At 41.4% G+C, this 23,267-nt stretch overlaps 1 protein-coding gene across 1 annotated transcript in view; it reads right to left on the bottom strand.

Moving 5' to 3' along the window:
- ADAMTS17 (ADAM metallopeptidase with thrombospondin type 1 motif 17) overlaps nt 1-23,267 on the bottom strand; it is a 192,554-nt gene that overhangs the window by 58,002 nt on the left and 111,285 nt on the right. Inside the window, exons 11-15 of the mRNA XM_059824030.1 lie at nt 21,236-21,337; nt 19,383-19,528; nt 14,067-14,233; nt 11,541-11,668; nt 447-567 (exon numbers count right to left, since the gene is read on the bottom strand). Of these exons, the coding sequence (XP_059680013.1) occupies nt 447-567; nt 11,541-11,668; nt 14,067-14,233; nt 19,383-19,528; nt 21,236-21,337 (664 nt within the window). The remainder of the gene's footprint in view (nt 1-446; nt 568-11,540; nt 11,669-14,066; nt 14,234-19,382; nt 19,529-21,235; nt 21,338-23,267) is intronic.

The following is a 23,267-nucleotide window of genomic DNA, read 5'->3' on the forward strand; positions in this document are numbered from 1 at the left end:
TGGCAGGGAATCAGTAAAAATATTCACAGGGGAGTGCTCTTTCGTTTAGCTGAGATATCCTGATTATAACATGCATCATCTGCAACATGCATTATTCTGAGCTCTCAAAGAGCTCAGAGATGGTGCTGAAATCAGACTTCCTTCCCACAGGAAAAGATACTGTGATTTTGTCTCTTACTTAAAATCAACAGCACCGGTAGCATTCAAAATGAGAAACACAACTTCATTCTGAATTTCAGACAGAGGCAATGGCTGGTATGTGGGCAACTGAGTAAGAAGGATATCACATTTGAATTGACTTGGGTTTTGTTTTGTGTTTCTTATGCGTTTACTAGAGCAGATGAGTCCAACGCTATCCAAGAAGAGCTATTACTACCACTCTTTAACTCTCCTCAAGCAGTTAACAGAACCTCCACTCCACTAAAATGCTACTGAGGGTTACTCACCCATCCCCTTGGTGTGGTTGAAGTCGCCTTTCACCACTTTACAGGTTTTGCCATCACCACTGCAGATTCCACAGCGATCCTCTTTGGCAGCTGAGCCAATGATTCCATCGCAGCCAATTTTCTAATGACAACAACCAGAGGTCCCCATTATTTTGTTTGCAAGGTTAAAGTATCTCTAAACATTGAGGTCAAGACTAAGATAAACATCTGACTGAAAACCTGAATGGGAAGAGAACACTGTGGACCAGGGGAGCACTCACTTGGAATGGTGTTGAGCTGGTTATTCAGCAACCCCCTTCTCTAACACTAAGAGCATGAACTTTGATTCAGAAGATTTAACTGAAGAAAGTTTCACAAACACTAGTTATTCCAGGTATCATCATAGATTTCATACTAACCCACTCTAACTTCCTTCAAACACAACAGATTAAAACAATGTTTCACGTTCGTATAGCAATTTCCACCTGAGGAGCTCAAAGACATCCCAGAGATGCTACTCTGCGATGTACTCTGCTACTACTGCGATGCTTAGTTTAGAGAAGAGAAAAATGTGACTTCCTTAAATGAAAAATAACCCAAGCATCCAGAATCCTGGTCATAGCCCCTCACCACACAAAAATTCAGAGTGCTGTTACAAGTTCCAGTGCTGCTCACTGAATGAGCTCTGCTTCGGATTGGGATCTTAACGAGGAGCGTAACATTCAGTTCTGATTACACTTTTGCAATACCTGAAAAAAGACCTCATTAATCAAATAGCTCAAGACACCTGCAATGCAAAAATACTTCAATGGAAGCAGGTCAAGTTCATATTTGGCCGATCCGTACCATAAGATTGCTTACACAATTATGCCATTTTCCATATGCTTGCACTGTATTAAGCTTAGACATTCAACTGTAAAAAAAAAAAAAATCTAACAATTTCACCTAAAGCTTCATTTTAAATGGTATTTTCATAATTTTCTACATCTCCCTAAACTTTTTCCAATAAAAATCTGCAGCTTTGCTTCTAGAGACAGGTATTACTAGCATAGTCACAGTATTCTCCCTGTAGCTATAGAGTTTGTCATGGTAATCTTCCTCATTCACAAACCATTTACAGGTTATGATGGTAACCATTGCACATTTGTAGGTGTTGACGTTGGTAAGACTTACTGTCATTAGTCTATGTAAATTGTTTTCTGTCCATATAAGACCCTCAGAATAATCAGCAATTCACTCTTAAAACATAAATTTCTACTTAAATAAGAGCTGACATTATGCAAGTTATTAGCAGAGATTCTACTATTAAAAATAAGTTGAAGATTTATTCTCTGTAGATAAACAGTTTCTTGGCAAATGAATTAGCAGGACTGTCACTAATAACACTTATTTGAATAAGGCTGTTGAGTCTCTCCCTTCCTTGCCTTCTTATAATAAAGCCAGAGGAAAGTTGGAGAGATATCTTAGAGAACAATCAAAACAACAAACATTTTGAAAAATAGGGTAAGCAGGGAAATATTAAGAGAACTTGGGCTGTTTATCTGAGACTGTCTGCGTGTAAGCAATGTGATTTGGACCTGAACTCAAACGTTCCCCTTGTTTCAGAAGACACTGGCCACTGCCTAAGTCCAGATGTATTACAGGGATCAAAGATTGCCAGCATTCGGACGTGTTCTGATGCAGTGTTTGTCTGGGTAAATCACTAGGAACAGACACAGGCTGAGGAAGGATGATCATCCTAAACACATACAAGGGAAATGCTGCTCACAAACTAGAACAGCATGTAAGTTGGTGGACGAGAACAACAGCAAAAAACCTGTATAAATGGGAGTTGAAGGAAGGTAGGAAGAAGGCAATGGAGTTTCTGGCAGTTGCAATTCTCAAGTCTAAACTTCACACCCATGTCCAACAAATAATTTTGGGATATTGAATGTGATTATGCCCCCAAAACAGGAGGATGTCCCAGCAGTTCTCCTTCCAGGAAAATAAATATGATTTATTAATGGGGATGCTGAAAGGCAGCTGGAAATACATGCCTGCCTGCCACCCTGCTGAGATACTGGAAAGGCTGCATTTAATTTAAGACTGTAGTGCTATCTTTTATTGTACTGCATTGTTATTAGCACTATGTGAGCACACAAATGAATAAAGAGAATATAATGAGTGTTGAACCACACTTATTCCCAGTGCTACATGAGGAGTCTGTAGGACTATAATGGAGGCAGGCAAAGAATGGGGAGTTAGCAATCACATGCTTTGCATTTATGCTGTAGTTTCCCAGATAATGTAAACCAGGGCAAGCCAGGAAAGCCTCTGAAAGAATAAGTCCCCCCTCTTCTGACACTGGGGTTCAAGACAAGCCATTTCCTCCCACATGTACTAAGTCACTGACACACTTTGACTTGAGAGACCCTCTCTGAAGGCATAGAAAGAGCACCCACTGAATCCACAAATATACCTCCCAAAACATTTGCTGTTTTTTACCTTTCATCTTCATCCTAATTCCCTGTGAGTGGAGGAACTGGGAATGGTTCTTGCAGCCTTCCCTTCAATGGCATCATCCCTCCCATCCACAGGGCAGACTTTCCCTTCAATCCAGGGCTTGAGGATTAAAGCCCCCATCAGATTTGGGCCAGGAAATGGCTTCTTACAAAGGAAAATCTTTAGGAGAATAAAACAGTTTTCTTTCTTGGCTTCAAGATGAAAATTGCTGTGTTCTTCCTACTTTATGGGGGAAAAATACCTTGGAAGCACTTCACTCTTATCTACATAAACATTAGAGCCCATTTCCCCCTGCCCAAGCCTTCCAATCATTTCCAAAGCAAAAGTGTATTTAACAACAGTACATAATGAAACAGCTTTTGTTAAGATTTGACAATTGATTCCAAAAGCTGCAAAGTCATTTAGAAACATATTACAGTGACCCCCTCAGTCACTTGGATCCTTTGAAAACTCCCCACATCATTGAAAATACTGCCACACTCTTAAAACAAGTAAGGCCTTTTCTGATAGGACAAGGGGTAATGGTTTGTAACTAAAAGAGGGTAGATTTAGACTAGATATAAGGAAGAATTTTTTTATGATGAGGGTGGTGAAACAGTGGAACAGGTTGCCCAGAGAGGTGGTAGATGCCCCGTCCCTGGAAACATTCAAGGTTGAGTTGGATGGGGCTCTGAGCAACCTCATCTAGTTGAAGATGTCCCTGCTCATTGCAGGGCGGGTTAGACTAGATGACCTTTAAAGGTCCCTTCCAACCCAAACTATTCTATGATTCTAAGTGGCAAATGGGAAGAGACAGGGCTGGAAGGGTGAGGAAGCAAAACACAGTGAGCTTCACACTCCCTGGGAGGAAAGTATCTGCCAGCAGTCCTTGGACTGTTAATTGAGAGATAAGTCCAGCTTCCTCCAAGGTCAGAAAGCCCCTGAGATTCCAGCACTGGGGATGAGAGGCTTAAGTCCGAGCCCCACCAGACCAGGGGGTAGATCTATTGAGTCTGTACATCACCAGCTTCTCACTGACGTTATGCTGTATGCTATATGTATTATACTGCCAATTGTTAAAATAAATAGAGCCGTCCTCAACCTGCAGAAACCTTAAGTAACTGTATGCAAAGGGAAAATTCCAAGTTTCACTGCTCAAAAGTCAAGTTTTCATAGTGCAGAAACAATCCCTTAAAACCCAAATAGTTCAAGGGAGTTGTTTGAGCTTTACCATCTCTAACTTGTTTTATGATGCTTCCTGTACAGTTCAGCATACTGAACAACGTAAGGTGATATTTTTTTTTTTTAATTAAGAAACAGAAAGGCAAAAAGGGGAAGCTTTACATTCTGAGGAAAGAAAGACCTTGCAAATAACATCCTGTGTATTTTCTGACCCAAGAGTTATCCTGCAGCTGAGCAGACTGAGTCCATGGACCATCCCATCCAACAATAGCTGGATAGTTTCACTTCCATCAGTCTTGAATGGACTGGTGAGAAGGGAAGTGGTTTTGTGTTCTTACCAAGATGATCCATTAAGGAGTGAGCAGGGCACTTGGAGCTCGTCTGTGTTCAGAAGGAAGAATAAAAAGTAAAAAGCCAGCCTGGTGTAACCACCATCTGTTTAGTAGTCTGTGGGAGCATTCACCACTGTCAGCCCTGTTCTTGGACTCTCGGAGCTTTCCTGTACCATCCAACATGGACTTGGACAGTGATATCCGTAACTTTGGCAAAGGGACTGATGTTGACACCACCCAGGAGTTCCACCTCCTGCCTGTACTAGCTGTTGAAAGCCTGCAGTGCTGCAGTATACTATTAACAGCATCAATGGACAAAGAGGAAGCAGATTTTAATCAAAGCCAGTCTCATACTAAAACGTGGGAGTGCTGGCAAGAAACTTAAAGATAGTCTTTTGGGGCTTCAAGTCCCCAGCATGGACAGTCACAACTATATCCACAGGTTTCTTAATGATCTTCAACCCAGGCAGTCTCCTACTCTGACACCATGTTTTGGAACTGTCCATTGACCTTTAAATTGTCAGGTAAATGCACATTTGCTGAACCAAAAGCCTGAAATTCATTCTCTCTGAGCTGGTATCTCAGTCCACCCTTCCTTCTCTCCCACCCCCCGCCCCCTTCTTCTCATTTTTATAATTAAACATCTGAAAATACTGCTTGTTGGGTGGTATTTCAGCTTCAGTCATTGCTGGCTCCAGCATAGGAAAACTCCTCTTCTCTTCTGAATATACATCATTTGGATTCTTCTGTGTGAACTATTTTCTGTATTGCTTGGATATTTTTTAATGATATTTTTATTTGTATTTTCAATGGCTGTGCAAGAGTTCAATTGATACAGCCTGCGTGAGTATGTTTTGCTACATAAACACAATTATTTTTGTTATATATACACCCACCCTGTGTAGAAACGACATTGTAGCTCACAAAACTATAATGCTTCCCATATGCTGAACTAACTAGCTGTCTCAATGGATCAAATATAAATATTGATGCAACATGTGCCATTTTACAAATTAATCATGTACAGAGCATGCTGGTTATGACAGATTCATCTACATTGCCAATTTTTTGTCCATAATATCCAGTGTCCATTGATACCTCCAGGGATGGACCACATGAAACAGAAATGTACATATGTGAGCAACTGACATTCAGATCTGAGGGTAAGAGAATTCTTATTTCTTTGTTTTAAACACGACTGCCCTTGTGGAAGATTATGGGTGTCTGTCAGGATTTGCACAGAAGGGTGAGCCTAGATCCATAATCAAGCAGTTCATCTGTAAGTTACTTCTATTTCTGTTCCACAACAAATTTTGTGTGATGGATTGGAGTCCATGTAGAAGTTAGTTCAGCAAATATCCTCCTGTCATTTCCCAAGCCTTCAGATTTTATCTGAATCAGAGCAGCTCTGCTGGAACAGGACATACGCACTGCCTATTTTAAATTAGCATTATCTGCATTAGATGCTCAATTACACTTGCCCATTGGCTTTATCTTTAGATTCCTTAGCAGTTCATGGGCATGCTAGATACAATTATTCTTGATAACCACTTTTTCATATATAGAGCTTGAAGGTTATGTGCCAAAACCCCTGTGTTCCGGCAGCAGAGCAGGCTATATGAGTGAACATGCAAATAATATAAAGCCTTTTCCCATCCCAGGAAGTCCTTTGCTTCTGTTCTTTCATTGCTTTCTGTAGCTACCCCTTTCTGATCCTTGCAAACCAGCTTCATCTGAATTGACACCTCTGACCTGATTCCATGCTGCCTCTGCCCTGGTTTGTACAAATGCCAACAGGCTGCAGATACCAGAGGATTTTATATCAAGTGCCTATTCTTTAAAAGAGGCATCTATCATGTCAGTTCTGGATTTGAAAATAATATATATTTATCAGTATAAGAAATATCTGTAGTCTTCCTTCTAGTCAATTCTTGCCTGCTCAAGCCACAAGCAAAATCTAAAGCTGCCAAGGTAGATAACACAATGAATTGTCTATTATATGCTCTCATAGGTTAACATAGAAGAAACACGGGGGGGAAACAGCATGATTTTTTTTTTTCATATCCCACTGTAAAGTACACTAAAAAAGTAGTAAGGTATCGAAAAAATCTTGTTTGTTGTCGCTATGCCTTACTCACCAAAAGCCCCGATACTCTTTTTAGGCCTCAGATTACATTGCTACAGACCCAGAAATTGAAAAAAAGGCAATTACACAACAGGTTTCTGTAGTTCAAACAATCCTTCTGGATTTTGTGCACATACACTAAGTAATTTATCAAAGTACAGTGCTAAGCCAAGTTGTCGTATGGAGACAAGCTACCCAGTCTGGAACATCTTGTACCACAGTCTGTAATGCAGGAATATGAATAATACATGGAAAATACTCAAGTGAGGAGGCAAAGCCAGAACTGCATGCATCAATCAAATGTAAAAAGTGGGTACTGAGTACGTAGAAAACTGTTTGCCAGCAACAGATCCAGTAGACAACTGCAATTTATCCTCTGCCACCTGTGGCCCTCTCCTGATACTCTGCCTATCCAATTTGCAAAAACTATTTTTGAAAATGTGTCCATTTTCAAATTTGTGCTCCCCTTTCATACTGTGTGACAATCGCTTTTGGAAGAAAGTTGTTCTGTAATATTTTTGTTGTGCCAGGACAGCCTAATGTGTGTCTTGCCATCATTGAATGTACTGTGGATTCACCAGCAAGCTAAAAGTAGACGTGACGTTACAAAGCATTCATGACAAAACTGTTGATAGAGCCCAAACATTCACCTCTTAAGTTGTTAAATCACAGCAAAGACTGCCCTTGATCTCTAGCCCAGTTCCACTATCCAGGAGGTCTCTCTTTTCAAAGAGACCTTAGATTACATCCTAAGTACAATCTGTAGTCCCCACTGGAAAGTTCTCATGCTATCATGAGTCTCAGACTAACCCTCCTCTGAGAAAAGCCAGCACAAAGTTATGTGCGTCATAACAGTCAGCTGAGCAGTTTGTCTTCTCCCCACACCACTGCTGTGTGATACCTGACACCTTTTTTAGCTCTACTTCTGCCAGCAGTTTTCTATTAACATCAGCAGCACAAACAATGAAAAACTGTAAGAGGTTAGAAAGTGCACTGCTTCCATGAATGTTGACTCATGAAACATACACTGAACAGTCTTGAGGAAGAACAAAGCCCTCAGGGAATCCTCTCTTTGAAAGCCACTTGTCACTTGAAGAGACATATGAGACGATAAAAGTCTGAGCTGCAAGTTGCACCGCTCTACCTCATCTTCACCATGACTGCAATGTCCATGCTAGAGAAAGCAAGCTGTGGAAGCAGGCAAAAGAGAGAGGCTGCAAAGCCTAGATGAGCACACACCCTCCTCCTCCTCCGATGCATCAGACTGCTCTTGTTCTCCAGACTGCTACAGATTTTCTGTCTCTGAAAAATCTCAGGAGAAAATAAATTCTCCTTGCTATAAGACTATGTGCATTTCAAGCAGAAAAGGTCAAAGACTTATATACACATTGAATAAGGCATCTAGTTTGCTCAGAAGATGGTAAGGATAACTGCATTTGTCGTTACTCTACAATGCTTCTTCTAAAGGCACAATTTTATAACACTCCCTTCAATTTTTGAGACCAACTCCTGAAGGTCTTACATAGCATTTATTTTGTCCTCATTCTGGCAAACTTCTGTCACTATCAAGAATGAAATGTTCAGCCTCAAAAACAACTCTAATGAACAAGGACAGGACAAAATTGAATGAAGACCTTATGATTTGTCTCAAAGACAAGGAGTAAGATTATAAAAAGTCTAGGTGACTTAGGAATGCCTATGCTAAATTTAGGGCTGACTTTGCTCTCTGATGCTTCTATGCATGACCAAAGTATTAACCGAGTTTACTCACTCCAGCTGCCTTCAGGTATAACTGATAGATACAGGGATGCTGCTGCTTAAGATGATTTTGCTTCAGGGATAGTGAGGCTGACACCAAAAGGCTTCATTCACACTGTTTAGATTGGAGCTCAGCTCATGACTTTAAAAATGAAACTGTAATAAGTTCACAAAGTACAATTGAAGGAAAACTCTCCTCCCTTAGTGCCAAAATGCAGTTAGGGTATTTTGAGGATTCAAAGAATCTGTTCCTGCTTCCCTTCTCAAAACCCTCCTCTCCTGCAAGAACAGGTTTTGTTCTTTGCCATGCTGATCTACATACATTCGTCACGCGAAAACAATGTATGAGTTTCATTTATGAGCATCTACTGCTGAAGGGAAAAGAGCTATTACATTTTCTGGACTAGATGTTCACAGGCAATGGATACTGCTAATTTGTCTGTTACACTGGCAATGTGTCATTCCTGCCTTTGAGAGCCTTTAACTAGAAGGATTACACAAGAAAATAAATAACAGTAATACCACCCCCTGATTTCAGCACTTATTCTTTTCTCCAGGCCCCCTGCAATGCTTGTTGCCAGGCTTTGTCTACACTGGGTAAAGAAATAAGGAGAAGAGTAATTAAATAAATATGCTGATTAAATTAGCTTAATAGGCAGCTAGTTAGACAAGTATCTGTGGCAAATGGGGTACACAGTCACATATGGCAATTCTCAGCACTAAACTGCATATAAGGCAGAAGAGTATTATAAATGAGTTCACAAGGCTTTCAAATCTGCTCGGCTTGAATTGATCATTTTGCATTTTCTCTCAGCCAGATGCAAACGGACTGAATGTTCTGCAGCTGTCATCACCTCTCTGCACAGTTAAAGGCAGTTGCCCCCGACTTAGAGTGCAATTTGTTTTTCATGATGTACCTCCAAAGCTCTGTGCTCATAAAGGTTTTCATTTGGAGGGGAGCTGGCTACTGCTCCTCACTGGAAGAAGAAAACATACACTGCCATAATGTCTGATTTACCATTTGTTGCTGATCTGAATGTTTGGAGCAGTAAAGCTGGCCAGCCTAGCGTAATGGTCAATGGCACACAGCTGGAGGTGCACAGCTGGCCTTACTATAAAAGGTTATTAATGGATTTTTTAAGTTTTTTCAGATACAACTGAAAACAGGGAAAAAAATAAGTAACTTGGGATGCACCAGGAACCTGGCTTTATGCAAAGCACTTTGTATTAAAGAGCATATAAAGAACCAAACCCGTGCTGGCTCCCCAGCAACTTGCTGTTCAGATTCTTCATCTGAATAAATTAGGAGGACTGAATCAAACACTCCTCTTCAGCAGCGTTTGGCAGGAAACAGTGGGAAGTGTCTCCTGCAGCAGTGCAAAATTCAATCCAGAGAGATTTTTCACTTATCTTGTCGCATTGCTATTAGTAAAGCTGCATTATGCCCCTAAAGCCTCTCTTATACCCAGGTGAATATCGTGTTCATCTATCTCCCTGCCTGGAAGGCTCAAAGCAATAAAAATTGGTACTTCTTAATCACTGCTCACAGAAATCAGAAATAATGCCAAATTTGGTGTGCCTTGTGCCCCCAGGGCAGACCAGCATATCTGCAGTGATGTTACTGGAAGTAAAGGGTGATGCTAGAAAGCTGTTCTGGTGGACAGAACAGGCTGGTTAATACTGAAAAGGGGAACTCCTAGCATACAGTACAAATCTAGATGAGGATAAACCTAGAGGAAGAACTGTCAGGAAGAATCCAGCACTGGCAAGGTTGCAGTAGCCAACTCAACTGCCTTTCACATCATTAACGTGTGTGCAGCAAAGTTTGAACACATGCTACATGATTAGGAGAGAGAAAAACCACTAAGTGTCTGCCCTGTCATAGTGTCCGTAACAAATGCCTTCAATCCAACTGCAACACACTGCTAGGAGCATCCATTCTGAATGATCTCCTGTAATTTATGATCTTTAAATAAACATCATCTTCTCTCCATTCCCTTGTCCAAACCCTAAATATTCAGTTAGTATGGGTCTACACAGCTCCACTAAATTTTCAAGGAATCTGAAATACCAGCTGTAAGAGATGGCCTCCCTAAGCATTCAATGTGCTGCATTACGAATTGTCTCACTGCCCAGCAAATCATAAAGAGTTGTATAACCATCTCCCACACCTAATTTTGGTTCCATATGCAATTTGGGTAGAGAGAAATAATCATCATCGAAATGGTTATAGGCCATCACACCTTCACTCCAGGAAAAGGGAATCAAATCCAAAGACTCTTGAACAGAGTCCTCTTCACTTCCATTCTTCACTTGTCTGACCAGAGACAGAAGGAAACAAGCATGTTCAGGGTTTGGCCAGTTCATTCATAGATAACCAAGGGGACATTGACTGTCCCATTGTGGTAAAGCAGAAGGAAGCCTATTCTACATTCTCTCTGATTTGCTTTTTATGTGACCCAAGCAAGTCAATGCAGATGAGAGGCAGAAGAAAACTGGTTTGGGCTGTGCTCTGGGCTGCAGGATCTTCTCCTTTAAACTTATATTCTCTATCGTGTGAAGCTTTAAAACCTAGTTTGTGGGAGGAAGGGAAACTTTTTCTTAATGCAAGGGAAATAGGCCATTCAAACAGTTTTGATGGACCCCTATAGTAACTCAGCTTGGCATTATATAGCAATAGTCAACAAAAACCACACAGGGGAAGCTACTGGCTCATGCAGCTGCAGGAGCCAAGGAGCAACTGGTATTGAAAAGCTTCCTCAATATTTCTAGGCAGGAATCAGGTAGACCTGGAAAGCATCATGATGCTGGCAATGTAACACTTGTAACAGGCTAGTGACAATTTGTAATCCAGTTTGCAGCATCAGTGTTTTTTCAGTGATTCCTCTAATAGCCAAAATGGAGCAGTTAAGCAAGCCAGATTTCTACTCCCATCTGCTCCCCTCACAGAAGTCCCTTCCCACCCAAGCCATTTGATGACTACATACAAGCAAATATACTCATTGAACATTCCCAGCAGCTCAGTAATAATCTCATACCTCGGGCATTTATCATAATTCTCATACCAAGACACAGGGCTGCGGAGCGCTTCCGATGGGTCTTATTAGACAGGGTTGCCCTCTCACCTCAAAGGCAGCTTCCCAAGCCACCCACAAGGATGCCTGTTCTTCTAGGATATACACAGCTGCCCCAGACTACACATAACACTAGAAATAAAAGAAGAGAAAGTTACTCCACCTGGCACTTGCCATGTACACAGAGGTCGGTCTCGTAAGGCCCACATGGCGTGCCATCGAGGACTCTGTCCGTCACCAGCACAGGGGAATCCTTCCCCAGTGGAGAGCAGAAGAGCTCACATGGCTTATCTGGAAAAAGAAATACAAAAGCAACTGCCTTTAGAAACCACACAAACAAGTGTTTGAGGCCATGGTGATGCAATCTCTACGTGAATGGATTTGGAAAGGTATCTGTTGATATTCTCATCTTTGAAGGAACATGAGCCTTTCAATTTATGCCTGTCATTTCCTCACTTTGAAATAATCAATATTCAAAGGGTTACATTGATGAGATTGGTCTTTTAAGACACAGAAAACCATTTAGTTAATACACTTCTACGCATCTGTTTGTGAACGGATGTTTATTACAGTGAACATTGAGCAGCCTGACATGAATGACCAAGTCACTGTGTGAGCGTCTCAGACAAAATTCAGGCTACCACCAGTGATTTAAGAAGAACAAGTTCTCCAGCCCTTTTCTACTCTTGATGGACTGACTTCTTGCATCAGTTTGCCAGTAAGAAAATTTGTATACATAAATTTAAAGCATTCTTGCATACATATTACCTACTATTTCATTAAACTGATACTTGCAGTCTTACAAACATTTCTGTCAGCAAACTATGCTGGTAGAATATATACAGAAAGAACCCCCAAATTAATTTGAAATACATCAGTAACAAAAAGTTGCATTTTTCTTCCATGCTAATGGCAATCATTATATCATATATTTAGACCTCACTTCAGAAAAGCTACTATTGTGTTTAGCTAGAAAAGGAGTTACATAAAAAAGTATTTTCAAAGATTTGTATTGTTAACTGGCATCTAAGTTTCCAGTGCAATCAAAAACCTGTAATCAGCTCCCACCTCACTAATACATGTAAGTAGAGTTCAAGCACAGTGTAGATTAGCTCAAGGTTGGTTTGGATCTGTGTCTATTTAAATGCTTCTGAGCATGGTGCTTCAATATGCTGAAAAAAGGTACTGGAGAACATTGCATGGGTGCTCTAACATGCTTCAAGAAACAGCGACACTGAGATGTGAAGCTGAGCTGCCCTCTGTCCATCTGTCTTGCTTGACACAGGCATATCCTGTGGATGTTCAAACTCCCTGCCTTGTGTCTGATGCAAAGAAAATTCGCAGAGGCTGGATTTTGATTTTACTTGCAGAGTGAACAGAGGAGCTGGGAAAGTTGTCGAAAGAGCAGCTTGTGCAGGAAACCACTAGTCTGAGTGCCTCTGGACAGCCTCTTTCCACAGCTGCGAGATCTGCAACAGGGCAGGAAAGGTTTCTAATTTGCATTCATGGAAACTGGGGCAACATGGCTCAGGTGAGTGAGGCTTTGCTAGATAGCAGGGACGATGTTGGCTATTACCTTTTAGCAATAGCTTGTTCAGTCTTCAGCTGTCCAAAAAATGGCGTATTCCCTTTCTGTGGCTGAATGTTCCCACTGCAATATGCTACTAATTCTGGCAGCACCGATCAGAGAAGATCACTGAATCATCTGGTTTTTTTGTTCTTTTATCTCCTATTTACAGGACCCTCAGCAACCCATAGTTCCTGATCAGAAATGGAGAAAGGAGTGAAACAGCTCACCCCTGGAAAAAACTGGGAGAGTTTTCTGTGACTGAAATTAGTCAGGGAAGTAGCTCTGCATTGTGCATTCACCCAGCAAAACTATTTGGGGAGTGAGGCGGAGGGGAACAACAAGCAAAACCAGTCTGTCTCCTGGGGCATCTGAAGGAATTGAGCTCTTGGAGGGTCTGCTATGGGAACTGAAATGCTGTCTGTACGCTTGTCCTGGCATCAGACCTAATCTGTCAGTGCTAGCACAGGAAAGGGCTTATCCAATGTCTGGTCTTCTGGTATCAGTTCCAACACCACCCTCCTCTGTTCAAGTATGTCTTTAAGATGACCAAATGAAACTAGCCTTGACTGTTTTTCAGCAGAATGCAGTGAAAGATGTTTGTTCCTGCAGAAAGGACATCATTACAATCCTTTTTCATATCCCCTCAACATCTGGTTGAATAGTAGATGAACAGCAAGATCCAGCAAAGGAAGAATTAAAGGAATGTAAGTAGGATAGACAAACATGCTGAAATGCCCAGAAATGACACATATCAAAAAGTCCTAGGGAATCCGTCTTTTTTTCCAGTTCCAAATTAATTTGAACTTTCTAATGTTTAAATTCCCACTCCCAAATATCTGCCTGTTCAGACTGGGAATCAAGTTAAGGCACCTCTTCCCCATCACTACAAAAAGATGAGTAAAGAACTGACAGCTCTGTATTTTCTGTTAAGAAGGCTAAAAGAACAGCAGGGCAGCAACAAGAACAACTAATTGAAATTAGTCTTTCAGCTGTAGCTAAGGGGAACATGCTGTAGCCTTCTGACCAACAAATGGGAGTCTTGCAGATGAAATCAAGATGGGTTGAGAAGCTGCAGTGAAAGAACAGCAAGGAATTACAGAGTAAGATGAAAAAACTTACCATCAACGATGACAGCTGTCAGGAGGCTTTTCTTCTTGTTGGTGTATCTGTCATGGGCCTGGCACTGTTGGTCCCTGAAGCTTGGCACACCTTTAGGGCAGGGTAAGTTCTCACACACAGTGTGCTCCACACTGGCTCCCCGGCAGTTCTTCCCACCTGGCCCCGGGCTATTGCAGGAGAGAGAAACCAGGGTCAGCAGGAACAGCACAGCTTCTCACAGGGACACCTTTGCCTAATTTTCCCTGTCCAAGGCAACTCTTAAAATAGCAGGAAGGATCCTTCCTCTCATATGTTCCTTGTTGGAGGGCAAATCCTGCTCTCAGCAGCTCTGACAGAAAATTATTCAAGCTCCATTCTGGATCTATAACTGGCTTATCATAAATGCTCTGGAGTACTTCAGAAGCATGGTCATTTGTAGTATCCCACACACAGATCAATAAATAGGGGCTGCCTACACATTGCACACCTCACATAAGAGGTAATCCAAAATGCTATTCACCTGTGGGCACTTAGCAGCCTTCTTACAAGATACAGAGTGTTTGACTATTTGTATCCTGGTCATGAACCAAGGGATGTGACTGATTTTGCATTGCTGACCTAGATTTCCTCTTTGACTTCAACAGCAATTCTTTCCTGTCCTAATCTATTTTCAGATGGAGCAGGCAAATGACTGAGAAAGAGTGGAGAGAATATATGTGTGTGTGTGTGTACCAGCAGTTTCAGAACAGGACTTAAAGTAAGGCACTCCCAAACTTTGCATTCTGCTGTGATATCAGCCCTGAGCTCTGACTAACTTTTCCTGTGACGTGGGACAAGTTTCTTAACTGATGGTGACTTGTGGGTGTTAGGCTTTGGAAGGTGCACTGAGCAAGTCACCTAAAGTCTAAGTATTATTTATATTTGCACAGTCAGGCAGTTCAGAAGATAATTTATGGTTCCATCATAAATACCGAAATATTTATATTCTTAATGGGGAACCTAGAGGCACCGAGGTGATGCTACTGTGCCCAGGATCACACCAAATACTCAGGACAGAGGCAAGCAACCCAGAAAGTTTCACCTTTCTCTTCCCACCATTTGCTTTGCCCCCTGCCTCAAACACTCTTAACAATGGGGACAGAGCAAACATCTCTTCAGCAAATGTCCTCTAAGGTTTTGTTTTCAGTAGTTTGAAACAAAAATAACATAGAAGTAGCTATAACCTGTACTGTAAGTAGGGTGTCCAGAAACAAATCTGTGCAGCAGAAAATCTCCATCCATGAAAACCATGCCATTTTACACATTTGTTTTGTAGCAGGAGCAGGCCACTAATCCAACACCTGCAAAATCTATTTATTCTTATTTACGATTCCCCAGAGAAGAAGGAAAACTCAAACTCTCAACAATAGCCTATATTTTCTTTGCAAAACAAAACAAAATACAAAAAACTCTAGTAAGCATAAGACTTAGCCATTCTAACAGATAATTTCTTTAGCTGCTTGCTGATACTCTCCTGAATTTGTCACATATCTATCTCCCCAGCTGTAATCAGCAAAGACAGAAAAAGTCATGTTCTTACTTTTCTTTAACAGATAGCTATAAAAAGCAACTCCAGCCAAATTCGGGTTTTTAGCAGTATGGCAGTTCATTCCAAAAGCTTCTTCCACCCTCCCTCCCAGAAGAGCAATGAGCATCAGGTTATATCACTCAGCGAATTAGAAACCAAGGCCCTCATTGTATATCATTTATTTGTGTCAGTGGTCCTAGCAAGAGTTGTCCTGTTCATTTACACACTGGCTATAGGACTGGGTCTTTGATTTCCTAGCTGTGCTGGACTTGATGAATTCAGCATTCGGTGCAACAAAAACATTTGATTCTGCATAGAAGAGCTTTATGCCAAATTTCAGCCTAGATCAAATTTTTACAGTAGCTCCATTAAACCCAGAAAGAGTGTTTTGTTTTCTTTTTAATGAACATGCTGTAACATCACAGAGAGTCACCAGAAGAACAGCCTGAACAAACGCATGCTTGCACTGCTAACACCTCTTTTCTGCCACGGACACGTGCAAGGCAGCAGATGTGCTGAGACTGATGCAGAAATCTTCTGGGAGGATTGTGTCTGCTGCCTTAGACTGGATGAGATAAGACACTCAGTCCAGATGACTAGAAGCATGACACAGGCTTCTTCCCACGTGAACTCTGCAGTCACATAAAGACATCAGATACACAAACTTTGGTTTCAGTACCATCTCTTTGGCTACAGCAAAAAGAGATGTAGCCATTGAATGTAAGTGACTCTGTGCATGTTTGTGTGTACACGCACAGGAAAAAAAAAAAACAAAAAAGGAAGTGGCCAGAATACCCAAAGAGTAACAGAGCACTCTCTCAAGAGCAGGATATCAAGCTGATGCCACGGAACAGGAGACACAGCAGGACTACTATTTACTGTGCTCATCAGCAGTTGCTTTGGCTTTAACCTTAAGATGCCATTAATTTTTGAAGGACTTTCTATGAGTTTGCCAATGCAGACTGGAAGCGAGCAGCTCTCACTGTTGGTATTAATGGTCACTGGCAATACTAAAGTAATAGCCAATTCCATTAGGAAACAGAGACTTCCTAAGCACCCACCACTCCCAGCCAGTGGGAGCTGCAGGGACGTAGTGCCTTTTGGCCTGCACTCCTCTGCTCAGCCCTTCAGCAGCCTGACCTGGCTTCCCTTTCTAATTAAGGAGTAAACCAAACTGCTTCCTCCTGATGTAGTTTCTCCCAAAATTAAAGAGTTGGATGCACTCATCTCATCAGCCACAAAACAACAGAGCATCCTACAGATCTGGGAGATGTTTCTACTCCCAGTAATCCAATAAAAAATAATATACCAGACAAGACCCTCCCACCTCAGCTCCCCTCTGTCCAACAACATCATACTTTATTTGGTAGTATGTTGCTGCTTTCTACTAGACTAACTCTAGTAAAACACCAGTAGAATATACAGCATCTATTCAAGGGGTTCAGGAACAAGTAGATAAACAGACATGGACAGGCAGTCAGAGATATGGACAAGACGTAGCTCTGCCATGCTGATTATGTTCTGCTTTGTTACTGTTTAGGTAGGGAATGCAGAATTACTGACAGTAATCTTTTACTTAACTGACCTTTGTAATATTATTTCAGTATTACAGGCCTGCTGGCATGTTTAAACAGGATACTGAGGGTTTTCATCATGCAAGATGAAGAAAAACAATGACAGTCACTCTCTCTGGTCTCCCACAAATAGTTACCTAGCACTTGTTCATGTATCTTTCTTTTCCTGCTTCACTCCATTTTTATGGCTTCATCCTTGCATCCTTTCCACCTTTCCAAATACTGAGGCCAAGACTTTGGGCATCACCTCTATCAGATTCTGCAAAAGAATCTGAAGGGAAAAATCCCAAGCCCTGTATAATACGGGCTCTAGCACTGCCTGGGATTTCCAATAGACAGTGTAATTCAAGCGCACCCTGTCACATGCCTGAAAGAGTGACTGTGCGAGATATCCTGGTAGACAACTTCACGGCCATCTTCCACTGTATTTATACCAAGAGAATCCACCCACTAATGGGACTGAAGAAATTAAAGCCCATTTATACTACCGTGACCCTTTTACATGACAAGAGGGAACTGGAGAAGGGGTGATCTCATGCTGATATTTTGTTTAAGCCAGTGGTTTTCTCTTCAATCCCACTGTACAACAATAGTCCCGAGCCTAAACAAGAACACAAGGCAGTACAACTCAAAAGTCTGCACGTGCAAACTGGCTCATGACACACTGCCTTACAACCATTTGGAGGCAATGCATGCAAATACTCGGAGAAATTACAGAGAGGAAAAACCAAATCAAACAGTGAAGCAACTAGTTTAAAAATACTGATAGTCCCACAGGCTCAAAAGTCAGCTGGCAGGAGTAGAGATTCCAGTTAAAAAAATAATAATCCCAAGACCAAATATATATAAAATAAAAGATAAATCCCTTAGCCAATATTTTTGGACAGTGAGTAAACCAGCTGCAGAAGTGGGCTGATGCCAGGAATTTGAAGCAAAAGATCACGTGTGTATCCCCAGCCAAGAATGTATATGAGCAAGAGAATTTTAAAATCAACGTGCAATCTTGGAGGGAGCATTTCCTGTAATTTAAGGAACGATGATGAATGGATTTAGGTTTGGTCAGCACTGTGGTTAAAGAGGCTTTTTGTAGCTGACAGCAAAGAAAACAGCTCAGTCCCTTGTTCAGGAAAATGAGCTGGTAAAAATCAAGCCTGGACATTATAGACGTGCAATTGCAGTTCAGCGTTATTTAAGGAGAGGAATAAACAAAAATATCCCTTTCACATGAATACAGCTCAGCAGCAGCCAGTGTGTGCCTATCCATCATCTAGGCATGTCTTCAAAGTGACTATATTGCTAGCCAGAATTTCAGCCCCTATTTAAAAAGAAAAGTTTCCTGTGCTTTGTGTGTGGAGAAAAAATTGAAATATGAATAAAGTTAGAGATACACAACTTGGAGGGCTGCTCTCAAGGCTATGAGCACCCTCACTCCTTTCAGAAGTTATAATGCACACAAACAGGGGTGGTCAGTTAAATGGCCACCATGGTAACCTGTTCAGGCCTCCCACAAGGAGAAAACACTTCCAGATGTGCCTCAATTGACCTGAGGGATGAAGGATGGCACATGGGAGATAACATCACTTACATTTCTTCCTGAATCAGAAAAAAAGCCAAGCCCAAGCAAAGAGCATAGGCTTATTTGTAGTCACTGTGCAGGAGCTAAACAGCACCCACTGCACTCTGTGTGCAGGAACACCTTCCTTTTCATGTGCAGCACACCCTGATGTACAGAATATCTCAAGGTGCTTTACCAACACAGCTGTATGACACTATGACCACTGTCAACCACTCTATCGCTTCCCAAGCCCAGAGCCAGCACTCCCTGCAAAACTGATCTCTAAGACATATTGGCTCAGTTTGGTCTGTAGATCCATATCAACTCCTCCTCATTCATCTCAGTGCTGGAGAGGAAACAGCATCATTTTTTCTGCCAAACTACAGGTCTTTAATTCGATTGTATCTATGTTTGAATCATTGCAATGGACCACTTACAATGGTAACCCTTCAAGCCACTTCCACAGAACCTACTTCGTTCTGAGTCACTCCTGGATTTTGAGCTGGTCCTTGCTGCTTGTGAACAAGAAATCTCTCACGTCCTCTACACCGCTCTGCTGCCCATTTCCTCCCTGTACTCTTGCAGCAAGGACTGTCTAAGTGCTACATGCAAAAAGAAATCAGCATGGTGTGAAGACTTACGGGGGATTGTCACATTTCCGCTGTCTGAATCGCACTCCTGTGCCACACGTCCGGCTGCACATGCTCCACTGACTCCACATGCTCCAGTCTCCATCAACATGCTCAGGGATGGGAGTTTTACTGACACACTCCCCAGCTCGGCACCACTGAAATGCAATTGTGTTAGCACAGGCTGGAAAGAAGCTCTGATCTTGCAAACATTCCTGCACAGGTGGACTTAAAAGGATGTCTGCGAGATTACAAGAAGGCCATGTTTAAGTTTCTAGAGATTCAAGGCTTCAGTGAGATGGAGGTGGGAGGAGGAGAAAGGGAGGAGGTGAAACATAGAAACTTAAGTGTCACCCTCAATGAACCCCTGAAGGGAGTTCTGTCATTAAAAAAAATATCACAGAATTGAGTCCCTTGCTTTATAAAGCAAATAATTATCTAAGTGCTAACACTTAAAGCCACACTCTTCACAGAAACCGAGTCCAAGAAATTATACCCCACAGCACTGTCTTCATCAGCAGTATTCCCAGTATGTACAAAATAATTGAGGTATTTTGGACCTAACTTGGCTAAAGTCCCAAACAACCTTTGACTCTAATAGGTTGTGCTGGCTCCTGACCAAGCAGCAAACTTGGCCTATTCTCCTGCTCTGTCCAGGATATGATACAGTAAGCACTGCTAAGCAGTCTTACGAAAGAATCACCAGGACTCCCGTAGTTAGAAAAACATGTATCTAAAAATCTTTTGTCTCAGTTTCCTTGTCATGCTTTCCAGGACCCAGCTTTTCTTGTCATTGTTTACCTTTATTTGCAAGCAAAGAAAAGGTCTCTAATCTTTGATTTTAGCAACAAACTTTTTAATTTTACCGTTTCTTGTCTCCCCAACCATACAACATACAAAAAATATTAGAATCCAAAACTAGTAAGTAGGGGGCTGGCAGTTAACAAACCAGTTAAGTTCCTTTGTAGCCTAACAAGTTATCAGCCACACTGGGAGAATCAACCACATACATTTACGAACCACATGCTACCTATCACAGCCCATCTCAGAGGTTAAACATGTTCACTTAAGTCAACTTCTGTTAGCACAGTAGGTCAACTGGGAGGGAGCAGCTGGGCATCAATAACTCCCACCCCGATGGCACTGAAGCCAGTTACTGGAATGGTGATTTTCACTGGAGGGAGATCCACTAATCTAAGAGTTTATTTTGTATTTTTTGTAACAATTTTCTACATTGACCTGGATTCTGGAAAGTCCATATATGTCTTAGTCATCTGAGTATATACATACAGTACAGCAAACGATACTTCAAAAATAACTGAACATCACTGAATTTGAGCTCAACACCATTTGAGCGACTTTTAGAAATTATAAAGTTTTTAAGTAGCCGCGTTTTCTTTCCCCATCTTTCTCCACTCCCCAAATGTCAGCCTAAATGCTGTCCACACTTTCTACCTCAAATATAGCCAAGAACACTACTACCTTAGCTTACACTGAAAAAACACCTCACTCATGAAACACTACTGGCAGCAATGAACAGAAGTGACAGGAGTGAGCTACTACCTAACATGACTCGCAGGGTACTCACTCTGTGCACTTAGCAGAGTGAGGCATGGGGTTTTCCTGCAGTGTTTGTGTAGGGCCTAGACCACAAGAACTTGACTACTGAGGTCTCCAGAGGCTACTGGAATACACGTAACATAAAATCAGAAAGACTTAACCCAATCCAGCTGTTAATTGAGCAGTTTCTGTAACAGAATCAGTATAAAATATGGGTTTATGGTAAATACAGAACATCTTGGAAACATTATTCCACAGACAATGCTGGAAAAAACAAACCGACTGCTACTGAGCATTTTGATTACCTTGTCTGCGCCACATTCAGTGCCATCCAGAGGGGGGTCCAACTTCGTTTTACAGGACGTATCTCCTTCCACCAGGCACCAGAGCCCAGCACACATCAAATGCTGTAATCACAAAGCATCACAAAGCAACGAGGTGCAGTTATTACTTTTGGAGATGTCAGCTATCATTATGGGATACACTGTAAAGCTCAGGCAGTCTTTGTCAAGTGAATCCAGAGGCATCTAGTTGGTTTGGGAGCAGTTATTTTTTAAGGATAGATTGGCATTAAGTGGTGGGGCTGGGAACAAAAAAGAGATTGATGGATGCCATTGTCAGGAACAAAACCCACCTAAAACAAGAATTGCATTATTTAAACAGATTTCTTTTCATAAGAATAAATCTGGTCCATTAAAAAAGAATGGGAGGCCAAGATGGGTGCTTTGGAACCATGCCACATGCTTAGATGTCCAAGCTGCTTAATTACTTGTATTTTTTTAAAAGATAGATACTCAAGTAACTAAGTATGATGAAATGCAGTCAGCCCTGCGGGACCTGGTGGTAGCTATAATCAGCCAGCAATGCCCCTTGGGAGAAGAAGATATTAAGGTGTAATGAGAAAGAGGAAAGGATTTCATGGTGTGCCATGCAGCAGAGGAGGAGCTTGGTGACAGGCAGGGGCAAAGTTAGTAAATGTTTGGTGGTGAGAAGTAGCTGCTAGAGACCGATGTGCTAGAGAAGGTGAAAAGTGAGATGTGAGGGCAAGAGTAGCAAGAGATACAGCACATCTCGCTACCAGACTTGAAACACATTCTGGGTATCATTACACAACATGGCTACTCTGCTCAGCCAATATGCGTTGCAGAGATATTAATGCTGACCACACTTGCATGATCTGTCAGATCAATAACGTTTTCAGAATTTGAGAAAAAGAACCAGGAAAAGGGGCCTTTACATCGTTAACATTTTCCACAGCATCCACCATGCTTTGCATTCCGTGAAAGTGGATGATTTCAATACAGTGCTACAGATCTGAGTACCAAAAAAAGAAAAAGAAGAGTTACATTTCTTTCCACTATTGTTCACGTTTCAATGTAATGGTAAAAAGATGAGAAGCCTGACTCAAGTGCCAGCTGGTCTTGTCAAGATTTATTGCACCTCATTAAATAGTTGAGTCAACACGCTTCAACCTTATGGTTCTTTCACAATGTAATGTAGGGGACTGTGGGGGCATGTGTGTTTTGCGTACATGCATGTTGGTATGCCTATATAAAATAGATTTGTACGGCAGAGGGTGCAGGCGAGATAAATCCCAATACCAAGAGTGATGATACATACTGAAACAAAATAGTTATCGCAGCAGTATCTGCATTCTGTTTTATTTCTACATTTCTTTCTGGAAAGAGAATTTTGCACTATTTAAACCAAAAGAACATTCACAAAAACTAGAAGCAGATGGCACAATTCAGCAACATCTGTATTAACCACAACACAGAAAGTCATCGTCAAACAAACAAACAACAGCAAATACACCAGGGAAGCCTAAATCAATGAATTTTCAAGACATTTTCCCTCAACTAATAGAGCATATGGGAAAATATCAGACTTTAGTAATTTTGACTAAACAACTGTGACTAATTAGTTGTTTACCCACAGCTCTGAAAGCACTTAAGCACCAATTAGCCATAAGGACATCATATACTGTTTTACAGATAGGTATACTGAGGCAGAAGAATTGACAAGCCAGAGATTTCAGAGTTTACTGAGAAATCAATTGTTCCACACTGCAATTCCCAGATTTTCAAAACTCCGCCTTCCCTGGAGAGGACTAAAATCAAAAAGTACATCAATTAACTGTCCACAAGTGTTACAGAAAGAACACTAATCTAGGCAATAAACCGTTTAAACTGAAAAAGTTTTTCCCCAAATGCCAAACTTACAGTCCCGAAAGAATGCTTGTTTTCCGAGTTGTAAAGCTACAGTACCCTTGTACAGGGCTTAACTCACTGGGATCTAAAGGTGATGATTCTTTATGTTAAGACTACACATATGAAT

The sequence above is a fragment of the Gavia stellata genome, chromosome 13 (genome assembly GCF_030936135.1).
Source record: "Gavia stellata isolate bGavSte3 chromosome 13, bGavSte3.hap2, whole genome shotgun sequence".
NCBI classification, from domain to species: domain Eukaryota; kingdom Metazoa; phylum Chordata; class Aves; order Gaviiformes; family Gaviidae; genus Gavia; species Gavia stellata.